General features: G+C 47.2%; 1 protein-coding gene across 1 annotated transcript; it reads left to right on the top strand.

Annotated features, from left to right (window-relative positions):
- Positions 1 to 2,712: 2,712 nt before the first annotated feature.
- LOC115651330 (serine protease 27-like) lies at positions 2,713 to 8,211 on the top strand. Its single transcript, XM_030562262.1, has 6 exons — positions 2,713 to 2,824; positions 4,877 to 4,909; positions 5,172 to 5,334; positions 5,485 to 5,756; positions 7,361 to 7,530; positions 7,930 to 8,211. The coding sequence occupies exons 1-6, from the start codon at positions 2,713 to 2,715 to the stop codon at positions 8,209 to 8,211; spliced, it is 1,032 nt and encodes a 343-aa protein (XP_030418122.1).
- The last annotated feature ends 7,419 nt before the right edge of the window (positions 8,212 to 15,630 follow it).

The following is a 15,630-nucleotide window of genomic DNA, read 5'->3' as shown; positions in this document are numbered from 1 at the left end:
AACCCAGGAGTCCTGGCTCCCAGCCCCACTGCTCTAGCCCACTAGACCTTACTCCCCTCCCAGAGCCAGGGACAGAACCCAGGAGTCCTGGCTCCCAGCCCTCTCCCGCTCTAACCACTAGGACCCACTCCCTTCTCCGAACTGGGAATAAATCATTGTAGTCAGTGGATCTAAAGTCCAAATCAAGGTGATGACAATAATTACTTTTAAAAACAGGCCCTAAATTAATAGAGCACTTAGATGAATTTATGAGGTGCCCAGATGTTAGTATTAACAGAGATAATTAGGGTATTTTAGATTATGGAGTAACAGATTAAATTGGTTTGGATTAGAACAGGAATATTTTAGAGTAGAGGAGATAAGATTAAATTCGGGTCGTTTAGAATAGATCCAATTAAATCATGGAGGTAGAAATGGTAGAATGCAGATTAGATCGGGAAAGACAGAATCAAGGAGAGTTTAATTTACAAGAGAAGTAGCAAGTGGAAGATAATTTTAGTTAGAAATTAGATTAAACTCAATTAGAAGAGAAATTGATGGATTGTTTGGATAGGAAATCCAACAGGACAGGGGCTAGGTGAGTAAAGCACTGTGATAGTGGGATAGATATGAGATTAGTAAATAGTCAGATGAGTTCCGGCTTGGTTAGATTTGATTTTTGGAGGTTTACATCAGATTTTTTTTAAACTCAGATTATAATACATTAAGAAAGCATCATATTTGATTAGATTTTCAGACAGTCAGATTAGATTAGGTTAGATTAGGTTAGATTAGATTAGGACAGGCTCAAATTAGAAGCTATTAGGTTATCAGGGCATCAGATTAGATTAGTATAGGCTCAAATTAGGTTATCAAGGCATCATATTAGATTAGATTAGATTAGATTAGATTAGATTAGGAGATATTTGAATTAGTATAGATTAGGTATCCATGGGGGGTATTATTAGATTAGATAAAATTAGATTAGATTAACAGAGACATTTTGGAGTAGAAAGTTCATATTAGGAGTGACAAGATAAGGAAAAATCAGATTTAGGAGGGAAAGGTCAGGTAATCAGAGTGACGGGCATAGAGATTAGGACAGACAGATTAAATTAGATTATTTTAGGAGATTGGCAGGCAGATGGGAGGCGGTGGGTCACCAGCAGCCGTTGTCACTGACACAAAACTCACCTGGGGAGGCTTGAGTTACCCTCCTCAGGCATCCAGGGCATCTCGGAGAAGCAGCACGCAGACCAGCATGGGTGGGAGGAGGAACTGGGCCAACAGCCAGGGTGGTTTGCCTGGCATGGGAGGGCATGTGGGTGGAGTAAACAACAAGAGCTGGGACTAGTCTCGGCACTGCCGAAGCAATGGGAACACTGAGCCTTGAAGATCGAATGGGACCGTGCCATTTCCAATCCACTCTGCTCTGCTCCCATGGCAGCTGGAGGTCTTCTGGGAAGAGCAAGAGAGGTTTCAGAATGAAAGGGTTTTGTCCAGGGCCTAGCCCCATGGGGTAGCACTCCAGCTCCAGGCATTGGAGGTGATGCCACAACACAGAGAGTAAGATAGGAAGCCTGAGCTGCTGAAATTTAACTCAAAATGTGTTCCTCCCAAGTACATTTTGGTCGTTTGAGTTAAATAATAGTAATCACCCTGATTATAGGCCAGTACCAGCTCATTAATAATACCAGAAACATCTCTAGCGCGGGTTATCTTCAGTGGTCTACAAAGCAGGTCACAAGCAATGACTCAGAGATCTTAGCTTCAAAACCGCCAGGGAGAGAGTTACAGAATCTGGTGAGAAATAACAACATGCAGAGATTGGGGGGTCCCCCCCACCCCCGGATCAGACCCACAGGCCCATCTAGCCCAGTCTCCCATCTGGTTTAAGGGCACGGGGTCATGGTTCTTTAACCAAGAAAAACCTTTCACTGTCTGTCCCAGAGGGACGAACTCCAGCTGGTGGCTGATTCCATAGCTGTCGATTGCAAAGACTCTGGCCTATGCTGGGAGTGACCCACTCAGGCCAAGGCCGTCAGGGCCGTATTCTGAGCCCCATGTGCCCAGGGTAAATCCGGAGCTATCACTACTGGAGCCAACTGGGGGATAGCGGGGTTTTGTGGGAGCAATGAGAGGTGATGGCCAGAAGACAGATGGCAGGTCAGCTGGCCCCACCACCCAGACAGCTATTACTAAAGTAACCCTATTACTGTTATAAAATCCCCGCCTGGGTCATTCATGGGTGTCCATCAGGAGCCCCAGTCTTGGGCAGGGTCTGCGCGATGCCCTGCACAATGGGAGGGGAGTGATGTCTAATGGCTAGAGCGGGGGGGCTGGGAGCCACGACTCCTGGGTTTTCTCCCCAGCTCTGGAAGGGGAGTGGGGTCTAGTGGGTTAGAGCAGGGGGCCTGGGAGCCAGGACTCCTGGGTTCTATCCTGGCAGTGGGAGAGGAGTGGGGGCGAGTGGGTTAGAGCAGGGTGGGGGTGGTGCTAGGAGCCAGGACTCCTGGGTTCTACCACACACAGGTTGGAGCAAAGCTTGGGATCCTCACCTGGAACGAGTTGGGCTGCTTTGTTCCCCGCCCTGCTCGCCTGGGTATATAGGAGCCCTGAACCCCAGAGGGCACCTGGCAGCTGTTTGTTGGCTCTCTCACAGGAGAAGCTGTGCTTGTACTCTTCAGGAGTGGCATGAGGGAGAGGCGAGGAGCTGCCCAGAGGGGATGGGTGATGGGCTGGTGGGGGCTGCAGCTCCTGGTCCTGGCCGGACTGACGGGGCCGGCTGCCAGCATACTGGATTTCTACGGGAAAGGCTGCGACGAGACGGAATCCCTCTCCAGAGGTGAGAGCCGGGACTCGGGGAGGGGAGGGCATTTTATTGGGTTATAGCAGGGGGGACCGGGAGCCAGGACTCTTGGGTTCTCACCCTGGGTCTGGCAGAGGAGTGGGGTTTAGTGGTTAGAGCAGGGGCTAGAAGCCAGGACTCCTGGGTTCTCTCCCCAGCCCTGACAGTGACTCACCACCATCTGCCCTCAGCGTGTGGGTGTATGCCCGTCGCCTCTCCTCCTCGGGGCCTGGGCGTCAGCTCCGAGCAGGGAGAAGGCGCTTGTGGGGCTGGGCAAGCCGAGGGGCCCTGAAGGGGGTCAGTCACAGAGTCCAGCCTGAACCCCCTCCCCACCTCCTTAGCCTTACAATCTGCCTCCCCCTTCCTACTCATTAGGTGCCTGAGGGCAGGGGAGTGGGTAGATGGGGCCTCAGCCAGTTGCAGCTGCCCTGGGCCCCCAGCCTGCCAAATTTGCTCCTGTGGAAGTTCAGACCAGGAACCCTCCAGTTCAGCTTGGATCCACGTTGGGAAATCCTGGACCTGTCCCCTGGGAGGGTCTGTAGTAGATTAAACTAATGGATCCACGTAGCTTTGTATCCTGCCATCCCCAGATCAGCCTCACGGGCCTTCTAGTCCGGTATCCTGTCTTCAGCTCCTCCACCCCTGCTGGAAAGTGCCACGGTCCCTGCAGGAGGCTGCCGTGGGTCACTCCGCCCCATGGGGGAGTTTTAGGGTGACCAGATGTCCTGATTTTATAGGGACAGTCCTGATTTTTGGGTTGTTTTCTTATATAGGCTCCTGTTACCCCCCACCCCGTCCTGATTTTTCACATTTGCTGTCTGGTCACCCTCGGGAGTTTGCTTCACACCCACATTAGCCAATGATTGTGTCACGCCCAGCCTTACAAAGGTGGGTGTTCTTGCAGCTCTCAATGGCTTCTGATCAGAAAGCCAGTATGATTCAGGCCACTCTGTGCCTCAGCTTCCCCTCCTGCCCTTTGTCTCTCTTCTTTATTCAGACCGGAAGGTCTTTGGGGGAGGGACTGTCTCTCTCTTTGGGGCGGGAACTGTCTTTCTCTGCATGTCTGGGCAAGGCCTGGCACAAAGGGAGCCCTGATCTCGGTCACGGGGTCTATGCAGCGATCTCTGGGGTCTGTGAAGGCGCCCGGCACAATGCAGGACCCGATCTTGGTTGGGGGTGGGGGGGGTCTGTGTAGTGCGTGGCATGACGGGGACCTGATCTATCTGCTACAGTGAAACTAATTTCACATGTGGCATGAGGTAGATTCTGGGTAATGAAAAACAAAGGGTGAAGTGAGGTAACTATGGCTGGGACTGACCAATGGCGATTAAGCTTAATGTAGAACTCAATTAACCTGCAGATCGCCCTGCTGCGAGATGCAACAGGGGTCACACGTTTTCCCAGGATTCTCACCAAAATGCAGAATATCTGGAGGAAGGACAGAAATTTCCTACACACTTAAAGGGTCTAGGACAATATTTCTCAGACTGGGGGTCCTGACCCAAATGGGGGTTGCAAGGCTATTGTAGGGGGTGTTGCAAGATCACAAAAATGTTATAGAGTTTCCATAGGTACAGGTTTCCCCGGACATGCCCTCTTTTTGGGGTCCTTGCTCATCCTTTTCCTTTTTCCCGGAGAGCGGTGGCTGCTGGCTGGGAGCCCAGCTCTGAAGCAGCGATGCTGCCAGCAGCAGTGCAGAACTAAGGGTGGCCTGATATAATTACTTCACTCTGCAGGGATCTGCATTGATGCCGTGAAAACTATGTCCAGTACCAAGAGTGTGATGGGGGAGGGCGGTTGTCCATCACAACCTGAAATATTTTCAAAGGGGGGCCCAGGAAAAAAAGTTTGAGAACCCCCGACCTAGGACCCACATATAGATTGGGCTACAGACTTCATGCCTCAGAGGAGAAGCCTGAGTCAAACTTGGGAAGGCTGGGGAGAAATTTTGCCCATGGTCTGATCTCAGTTGGCAGGGAGGGGGCAGGATACTGGGCTAGATGGGCTCATGGGTCTGATCTCTCTTACCTTCGCTCTGATCTCTTTCAGTTCCCAGCAATCACATGACCCGGTCCAACAGAGGTGAGTTTCTGGTCCCTCCCTCCCCACTGGTAACACACAGCTGGGGTTACCCAGGCAACTGGCTCCCGACAGCCAATTAGAGTGGGGCTCTGTCTGGTTCTGTGATGGGGGACGGATCCAGCCAGGGCCCAACATGTGGCTAGTTTGAGACCTGCCCAGGGCGGGGCGGGGCATGCGCCCCAGATGTACCCAGCTGTTTTCTGCTGGCTTTGGCAATCCCCCAGGCTGTCTGAGCATCCTCCACCCGCTTCCTTCTCCCCAGTCTGTGGCCGCCCCAGAGCTCAGTACCGGAACGTGGGGGGTGAGGATTCGATGGAAGGTGAGTGGCCCTGGCAGGCGAGTCTGCTCTGGAACAACAAACACCTGTGCGGGGGATCCCTCATCTCCAACCAGTGGGTGGTGACGGCGGCTCATTGCTTCCAAGGGTGAGTGTCAACATCCCTTGATCCCGACCCGCCGCCCCCTGCTGTCCCAGTCCTGGGCTCCTTCACCTCCGGTGCTGCCGGTGCCCCTCAATCCCAGGCCACAGCCCCCCCGTCCCAGCCCTCTTTTCTGACTCCTCTCTCTGCTCTCAGGAGTACAAACACCTACAACTATATGGTTCTGCTGGGAGTCAACAAGTTGGCCAACAGTCAACCTCACAAGCTGTCCTTGGGTGTGAAACGCATCATCCGCCACCCGAAATACTTAGGGGAATCTTCCAGTGGAGACATAGCCTTGGTGGAGCTGGAGAGACCCATCCAATTCACCGATTATATCCTCCCCATCTGCCTCCCAGCTGCCTCTGTCCAGTTCCCAGCAGGCATGAAATGCTGGGTAACAGGCTGGGGCAACATCCAGGAAGGTGGTAGGTGTCTTTGGGAGCTGGGATCATGGCATTGGGGCAGAGAAACTAGGAAAAGGGTGGGTTCAAAAGTGGGAGTCAGCAGTTGGGGTGATGGATGCAGAGGAAGGGGAGGTTATTTAGCAGGTTTGGGATTTGGGGTTTCTTTTCCCCAGACGATTCATGATGGGAAATGGTCTACAAAAAAGTTTGTGGGGGGATTTGAAAAGGGGAAAACCAGGGAACCCGTAAACAAAATCAGATCCCCAGAAACAAAACAGAAACCAATGAATGCAATTGATAAAGAAAACCTACCAATGAAAGACAATAAACAAACAACTTAGAAACAAAACCCAACAATCAATCAAAGGGGCACAACTGATAAACAAAACCCAATAAACGATAAACAGAACGTGATAAATGAAACTGCTAAACAAACCTGAGAAATGATCAAAGGAACAGGACAAAGAAAGCCAATAAACAAAACCTGATCAGTGATAAAAGAAACATGACAAAGCAAACCCAGTAAACAAAACCTGATCAGTAAAACACCATCAACAATAAATGAAACACAAGAAACAAAACATGATAAAAGTGGAAGGTGATAGAAGGAAACCCAATAAGCAAAACCCAGTTAGCGATAAGTGGCTTGCGATAAATGAGAAACAACCAACAATATGTGAAATACAATAAACAATAAAAGAAATAAGATTAAACCAACCACAAGTAAACTACAAAAGTAACAAGATAAAGGACAAATGAAATAAAATAAATGAAACATGTTCAAGAATAAATGAAACATAAAGAACAAAGAAACAAAAATGCAAGGCCAGTAAGTGAAACTTGATAAACGAAACACCAACCCCAATAAACAATGCCCAATAAACGAAACATGAAAACTTATAACGGAAAAACAAAACCCGATAAAAAATAGCTGATAACTTGGTAGAATTTGATTTCTATTTTTTTATAATTTCAACAGATTTGTTTTCATGCACTTTTTCCTATTTTTATCCATGTAAATTCCACACAATTATGAGTTTTAAGCATCTTTTTAGTTTCATCAATCTAAATTTTCAGTTGTGGGTAATTATGGGGAGCCATCAGACAATAGGGTGCGTCAGACGATAATTATTTAATGACCGTAGACATTGATTTCAAAAAGTGAAAGCTTTATAACTGCTAAACACAAATTGTCAAAATCACATGGCAAAAGATACAAAGTAAATATCCTTAAATCAAACTCTTATAAGTTCTCAAGCAACATTTTTCTTACTTTGGCGATGTGTACATTCTGTTACCATCAATGGAAATATTTTTTCATCAGTTTGTGTGCGGGTGTGTGTACGGTGAAACCTGATGTTTACCAACATTTACTGATAAAAATCGATCCTTCGAATCCTTTACTGAATGGCCACCATCAAGTCCAGAGAGATTCCCCTTGACTGAACAAGGCCCATCACAGATGTTCCCATGGGGATTGTGTGATGTCACCCAACATGGACAATTGCTCTGGATGAGAGGGGAAATTCTCTGATCTCTCCTCATCTTCCACTCTCTTTGGAATCTTTGGCTGTGCTTCAAAACCATCTGGGCCCCTCACCGTTGTCTCTGGCTCTCCTTCCCAGAGGACCTGCCAGCCCCGCAGACCCTCCAGAAGCTTCAGGTGCCCATTATAGACCAGAGGACCTGCAAGTATCTCTACAACATGGCACTGGGGGAGAAGTTCCCACCCAAGTCCATCCAGGATGACATGATGTGTGCCGGGTATGCTGAGGGCATGAAGGATACATGCAAGGTGAGCGCCCCCCAGCAAGGGAAGGCGGAGTCCTGACACCCTCCCTGGGTCAGACCCATGGGCCCATCTAGCCTGGTATCCTGCCTCTTGCCCCGGTCAGATTATGGGCCTATTGAGCCCAGTATCCTGCCCCCTCCCTGCTGTCCTAGCTCAGATCCATGGGCCCATCTAGCTTGGTGTCCTGCCCCCGCCCTGCTGTCCCAGCTCTGATCCATGGGCCCATCTAGCCCGGTATCCTGCCCCTTCTCTGCTACCCTGGACCAGCCCATCTAGCTGGGTGTTCCATTTATCCTGATTCCCTCCAGCAGGAGGCAGTGCTGCTCACACGCACAGAAGGCCCCGATCCCCAGCGCCACTCACGCCCCTTCCCACACCCCTGTCTCTGCCTCCACCCCACAGGGGGACTCCGGCGGCCCGCTGGTCTGCAAGGCCTCCAAGGAGTGGCTGCTGGCCGGGATCGTCAGCTGGGGAGAAGGCTGCGCCATCAAGAACCGCCCCGGGGTCTACATCCGCCTCACCTCCTATGAGGCCTGGATCCATAACCACGTCCCTGACATCGAGTTTGTGCCAGAAGAGAAGGGAAGGAACATATTCGGGAACGCTGGGGCTGGCTGGGCTGCAAGGACCAGCACGACCACCTGGCTGTTGTTGCTTATGGGGCTGCTCCTCATTGAGGGCTAGAAAGGGCTACCGGGGGGAGGGGCGGCTGGGTCATCTCCCCTCCTGTCCCCAGGCTGGAAGGGGGGGTGGGATCTGTCAGTGCCACCTGCCCAGAGGGCACACCCCATGCACAGACCTCCCGGGGACGGCATGCACCCCTATCTCGCTCACTCCTATCCATGGGGGGACGAGGCAGCATGAGCAAACTCAGCATCTGTCTGCCTGTCCTTCCGCAGCCGTCCACGGCCCAACTCTCTCACCTCTCTGATCCAAGCCTTATTTATTGATCTGTCTGTCTCCAGAGTCACTGAATTTCTGTCTGTTGGCCTCTCTACTCCCTGCTCTGTCTGCATATCCCCATGCACACGCCTCCAGCCAGCCATCCCTAATCTCCATACACCCCATCTAATTTAATCTAACCTATCTGTAACAGGGTCTGCAACCGCCTCTGGCGAGCGCCCCCTCTGGTGGGGCGTGTCTGCGTTCTTTCAATTCTGCTGACCCCCTTTGGCGGTTCTCAGGTGTTTTTTTAATGACTCAGCCCTCTGACAGAGCCACACACACTGTCTGCATGTGAACCAGAACAGACCCCTTCCGGGGCATACAGTCCACCAGGGCCGATCTCAGTCCCCTCTGGTGGTGTCTCTTTAGCTCTCCCTGGGCTCAATCTTTAAGTAGCCCTGGCCCTGGTATGGGGCCATATCCCCAAGGTTCCTCCCTGGAGACACTATCTTCCTGTGGCCTCCAGCTGGGCTCCGTCCTTACTCAGTCCCAGCAGCCAGCCAGGAGCTCCTTCATTTCTCCCCTGGTCCCTGCTAGCAAACTGGCTTTGGCTCAGTCCTAGCAGCCAGCCAGGAGCCTCACCCTCCCCTGGTCCTTGCTCCCACTTAGCTGTCTGTGGTCCTGCTGCTCTTCCGCCAGGCATGCGTCCTTTCTTCTCCAGCTCCAAGCAGCCACTGGCTGCTGGTGCTCCTCTCGTCTACAGCTCCTTTTATATGCCCCTCCCCCCCGGCCCCTGATTAGCCGTTCTAGCAGCCCCTCTGATTGGTTTCTTCCTCACAAACATTTGAGGCTGCTTGGAGGACCCCTCCACTGCTCCTTTCCTGGGATGGTTGTGGCAGGATCCTAAGCCTCCAGCAGGGGACTTTAGGACTAGTCCACCCCATCCATCTATCTATCCATCTAGCCCCATACAGCCCCTCTATCTATCTATCCCCATACACCCTATCTATCCATCTATCTATCCCCATACGCCCTATCTATCTATCTATCTATCCATCCCCATACAGCCCCTCTATCTATCTATCTATCTATCCCCATACACCCTATCTATCTATCTATCTCTATATATCCCCTCATCTATCTATCTATCTATCTATCCCCATACACCCTATCTATCTATCTATCTCTATATATCCCCTCATCTATCTATCTATCTATCTATTCCCATACACCCTATCTATCCATCTATCTATCCCCATACGCCCTATCTATCTATCTATCTATCTATCTATCCATCCCCATACACCCCCTCTATCTATCTATCTATCTATCTATCTATCCCCATACACCCTATCTATCCATCTATCTATCCCCATACACCCTATCTATTTATCTATCCATCCCCATACACCCCCTCTATCTAGCTATCTGTCTATCCCCATACACCCTATCTATCCATCTATCTATCCATCCCCATACACCCTATCTATCTAGCTATCTCTATACACCCCCTCATCTATCTATCTATCTATCCCCATACACCCTATCTATCCATCTATCTATCCCCATACACCCTATCTATTTATCTATCCATCCCCATACACCCCCTCTATCTAGCTATCTGTCTATCCCCATACACCCTATCTATCCATCTATCTATCCATCCCCATACACCCTATCTATCTAGCTATCTCTATACACCCCCTCATCTATCTATCTATCTATCTATCCCTATACACCCTATCTATCATCTATCTATCCCCATACACCCTATCTGTCTATCTATCTATGTATCCCCATACACCCTATCTATCTATCTATCTATCCATCCCCAGATACCCTATCTATCCATCCCCAGATACCCCCTCTATCTATCTATCTATCTCCCCTACCAATCAGAGATCTGACAATATAAACCCAGTGTAGATGAGATTCCATATTTATTATTTTTTGGAAGGGTTTGATAGTTTTTCATTCCCCCCTCAAAATGTTTCAATAGTGATAAATGAAAAAACCTGCCCTGGAGAATTTAAAATCAGTGGCTGATTCACACTGCAGCCACTAGGCTAAGATAAAATACAGTCAGCCTAACAAGACTTGGCCTAGGAAAGTAGAATTGGATACACTTGTCAATCCACAGGAGAGTTGTGTTTGGTGAGAAATGAGACCCGCTCCCATTAGATGGAGAAATTTCGGATGGAATATTTTTGGTTGGGAAAGGCCGATTCATTGATATCTAAATATTCCATGAGGACAGGTCAATTTCAAGGAAATTTCATTTCAAAATCAAAAGGCTAAGCATCTCAATTTTTCATTTCAAAACTGTATTTCACTTTGAAATGGATTTGATTTTCTATTCTGTTATAAAAAAGAATAGGCTAGAAAATAAAATTTAAAAATATCAAAGTCGAAATAATATATAGTAAAATACAGTAGAAGATCAAGAGATGAAAAGGCAAGAAAAGACAAAGAAATGTTCTGATTTTTCATTTTGAAAGGACTTTTTATTTTGAAATTGATTTGATCTTCTATTCTATTATAAATAATCATGGAATTGAATAGACTTTAACATAAAATAAAATATAAGATCAAGAAATGAAAAGTCAAATCCCATTTGAAACATTTAGATCAGGTTAAAATATTCCAATTTTAATTTCAAAGTGATTTGAAATATATGAATAGCATCATCTATAAAATAAAATTCAAAATATAAAAATGAACTACAAAATAAAACGTAAGATCAAGAAATTAAATATATTAATAAGATAGTCGACTATAACATAAAATAAAAATATAAAATGAAATGCAAGATCAAGAAAAGCAAAGTTGAAATTGAAATTAAATATTGCATTTTTTTCCTTTCAAAATGTACTTTATTTTATATTCTATTATAAATTGAGTAGACTGGAATAGATAGATAGATAGATATAGATATATTAATGAAACAATACAAAATAATACAGGATGAAGAAATGACAAGAAAAGTGAAGTTGAAATTGAAATTAAACTTCATGATACTTTGAAATGTATCATGCTTTATAGTCTACATAGGAGAGTATATAAGAGACGATATCACAAACACACACACACTGTTCCTCTTGATCTTGCATTTTATTTTCAAATAAAGAAATGAAAAGAAAAGTTGACATCGGAATGAAACATTTTGATCAGATTGAAAAGTTCTGACTTTTCATTTGAAAATATATTTTCGCTCATAAATTATCAAATAAAAAGACCAATCACATACAGAAATGTGGAAATCAAAACAAAAGTCTTTGGATCAGAACAATACATTCCATTTTTTAAAAATGTTGAAAAGACTTTTCGGTTTGAAATTTATTTCATATGACACATTACAGGAAAGAAAAGCATAATATGAAAAGAGCAAGAACATCAACTGAAATTTCAAAAAAATCAAATTCAAAACTTGAATTTTTCAAAAATGTTTGTTTTATGGAAACTTAAAATGTTGGGATGGATTCATTCTGAACTGGAAAGGATTTAGGATTAAGGATTTCCAGATCTGGAACAGCTTTAACTGGAAGGAACTTCCTTTACATCCAACTATTAAATTCCACCAGGGGCAGATTTAAGGGGACCACTGAATTTTTGGATCTTTTCTCTAGTTAAAATACTCACTGACTTTACCTTGCAATATAGTTTATGCTTTTGTTCTCATTTGATGTTCACAGAAGTGGGTGGCAGGACCACAGCATATAGTGGTTACAGCACAGAGTCTGGAGCCAGGGCACCTGGGTTCATTTTCCAGCTCTGGAAAGGCAGAGGGATCCAGTACTTAGTGGAGGGCAGGCTGGGAGCCAGGATTCTTGGGTTCTATCCTAGGGCTGGGAAACAGGACTCCTATGTTTTATTCCCAGCTTTGGGAGGGCAGGGGAGCCAAGTAGGGGACCTGGGAGCCAGGACTCCTGGGTTCTATGTCTGCCTTTTAGAGGGGTGTAGTGGTTAGAGGTGGTAGGATGGGAATCAGGATCCCTGGGTTCGATTCCTAGCTCAGCAAGGGGACCTAATGGGCAGGTGCATTCTGCTCCCAGCTCTGCCATCAGTTTACAGTGTGACCTCGGGCGTCAGCTGGCTTCCCTCCATTCCCTCCCATCCATCTGCCAAAAGGAGCTTGTAAAACTTTCCTACATCACAGGGGAATGCTGTGAGAAGCCACAAAAGGAGGGGTTGTGGTCAGTCTAGGGCTAAGGAATTACCCCTCTCCCCCATTTCAGACATACACACAGTTGTATGTGGAGGGGGGTCAATTCTGCTCTAGATATGATGTAGCTTTACGCATCTATTGTTAATAAAAAGCTTTTGATGCAAAAATGAATGGAAGCTGTGTCTATTCACAATCCAGGGGTGGGGGGAATAAGGGAAATAAGGGGTGTGGCTCCTAGTAGCTCCTCCCACAAGATAAGCCCCACCCACTTGGGATTTCAAAGCAGATAGGTCCCTGTACAATACAATCCTTTTTTTGTTCCAATCAGCCATGAAAAGGCACATCTAGTGCTCGCAAATAATTGATTTTTTGAAAATTGGGGCGGAGGGGATGGGTTGAACTGAAAAATTAGGTTTTAGAAATTTTTAGTGACTCGAAAATGCAAACAAAAAAAAATCCATCAAATGAAATGTTTCATTTAAAAAACTGAAACATTTCAGCTGTTTTTTAAAAACATTTTGGGAGGAGTTAAAGTTAAATTACAAAGAAGCTTGAACAAAGAAGTCATTGCAAACTGAAAAAAATCAAAATGTTTCAACCGCTTTGAAACATTTTTAATATTTTTACATTTCAACAGAAGGAACTCTCGAAATGCCACATTGTTCTGAAGCAAAACACCCAAATCTTGCAACCACTTTGAAACACTGCTGATGTTTCTTTAAATTAAATTAAACAAAGAGTCTTTTTGAACCAAAAGAAACCAAACCTCTTAGATGTTTTTCAACCTTTTTAATGGTTTTCCTAATAAAACAAAAGGAAATCTCAAAATGAAAAATAAAAACATTTTGTTTAGAAAATATTGGATTTTTTCTGACTTTGTTTTGATAAAAGAAATTTAGCAAAACTGATGCAAATTCACAAAATATTTTTGGGGGTCACCAACCCTGCTTTTTTTTTCTGGCTTAACAATTTTGATTGCAAAAATTTCCCTCAGTTCCAATTGTGTTAATGGGTAAACTTCAGAATTAACAAACGTTCACAATATAGGGCTAGCAGGACACATGCCTCTTGGGGCTATCATGCCAGGCTCTCTGCAGACTCAGGCAGATGCCCCCATGTCAGTTCAAACCCATGCCCGATTGTGACATTATTATCATTAGGTTTCAGAGTTCACACTCCACTGAGCCCATTACATTCCATCTGTCAGCCAACCATTTGTTCAGGCTGCCTGCAGATTCAGACAGATGGCACCGCATTAGTTACACACTGTTCTATAATGATCATTACAGAAAAATTATGATAATCAGGTCTGAGGAGCCCTGATGGGGTAGGTCTGTATAGCACCAAACACAACAGAAGACCTGATGTTGGTCAGGGTCTGTGCAGCACCTGACACGATTGGTGACTCTGGGGGCTACCATCCCACAGATATGCAGTCCCTATTTTTTCAACCTCGTGCATTTGCAAAACCACTGGCTGCCCACGCCCAGCTTTTGTGATGCAAAGGATCTTATATAAACCTCCAAAGCTCAGCAACAATTAGGTGACACAGGAGGTGTTGTTGACAGTTGTGATAATGGGTGAGGCGTCGCTAAGACTCAGTTGCAACCTGTGCCTATTGGGATGGGAGATAACTTGGGATCTGGCCATACCGGTCGGATGAGAATCCCAGTTGCCAGCTTCTTCTTTTTCACGCTGCTCCCATCTTCGAGCTGGCCTTAAAATTGGAGCCAAAATTCCCATCCCCTTAAGAAGAATCCCAGGTGGAAAGATTTAAGAGGTCATGATGGACAAAGAACTCAATGTGAGCTCCCAGCATGACGCTGTACCTCAAAGGGCTTACGCGGTGATTTTACCTCTGTACCGGTGAGACGGATACTGGAACACTGTGTCCACTTCTGGCACGCGAATGTTAAAACGGCCGTTCAAAGAATCAGAGAGGATCCACAAAAACGATCCGAGGGCTAGAGAAAATCATGGGAAGCTTACAGAACTTGGCTCGTTTAACTCGCTGGGGCGGTGCCTTGATTTGAATGGAGCAAAGAAACACACACACACATCTCAGCATCCATGCAGCGTGGTCGGCGCCTATAAATTCACCGCAATCACCACTTTGCTTCTGGTGCTTCTGGGCCGCTGAGCTCAGGCAAACGTGGTGGTGGCTACGGCCGAGTTTGCTAGCCAGCTGGCTTTTATGGCAGCCAAGGGACAAGAAAACAGGGTGACACATTTGGGGGACATTTGTACCCCCACACACACACTTCTTGGGGTACCCAGGGCTACCTCTTCACCATCTGCCAACAGGGGTTCAGCCCAGGAGTGCCGGAAGCTACCTAGACATGGGGGGCCACCAGGGCCCAAGCCATGGCCCGGTCCACCCCTCACCCTGAGGCCCTACTCTCACTCCGGCTCTCCCCCCGAGACCCTGCTCCTGCTCTGCCTCTCCCTGGATGCCTCGCCCCTGCTCCCCATCTTCTCCTGAGGCCCCGCCCTCACTCCGCCTCTTCCCTGAGCCCCCACCCCCACCCCACTCCTCTCCACCCCCTCCTCCCATCACTCGCCCTTAAGGCAGACCCATGTCCTGCCCCCCATTCTGGTGCCATCAGCCACAGGCAATACAAGCCCTGCCCTCGAGGCCTTCACAGACCCCCGCTCTCCTATCTCATAGAATAATACATGGGGATATACCCATCTCACAGAGCTGGAAGGTCATCAAGTCCAGCCCCCTACCTTCACTAGCAGGACCAAGTACTAATTTTGCCCCAGATCCCTAAGTGGCCCCCTCAAGGATTGAACTCACCACCTTCACGCTATGGATTAGCTGCAGGCAAGTTCCCAGCCTTGACCATCTCCCTGTTCTATTAAGAACACAGAGAAGTTACAGATATCTGCGTCTAAGGACGGCGGACACCCCTGCTTACCAGTTCCAGCTTAGCACGCAGCCCTTAGAGAGGCTGCTAGCGACAGCTGGTCGGTGAGCGTGTCACACGGCAGAGAGAGGAGAGTGACAGCACGGAGAAGCCTTGGAAACCACCTGCTGCCTGCGTGGAAAA

This window comes from Gopherus evgoodei, chromosome 4 (genome assembly GCF_007399415.2).
Source record: "Gopherus evgoodei ecotype Sinaloan lineage chromosome 4, rGopEvg1_v1.p, whole genome shotgun sequence".
In the NCBI taxonomy this organism is placed as follows: domain Eukaryota; kingdom Metazoa; phylum Chordata; order Testudines; family Testudinidae; genus Gopherus; species Gopherus evgoodei.
Note: the sequence above shows the minus strand (reverse complement) of the source record. Positions and strands in the feature narration are given on the sequence as shown.

Coding starts and splice junctions, on each gene's coding strand:
- LOC115651330 (XM_030562262.1), top strand. CDS start 2,713: ATGGGCTGGTGGGGGCTGCAGCTCCTGGTCCTGGCCGGACTGACGGGG. Junction 4,910..5,171: donor CATGACCCGGTCCAACAGAG/GTGAGTTTCTGG, acceptor CCTTCTCCCCAG/TCTGTGGCCGCCCCAGAGCT. Junction 5,757..7,360: donor GGGCAACATCCAGGAAGGTG/GTAGGTGTCTTT, acceptor TCTCCTTCCCAG/AGGACCTGCCAGCCCCGCAG.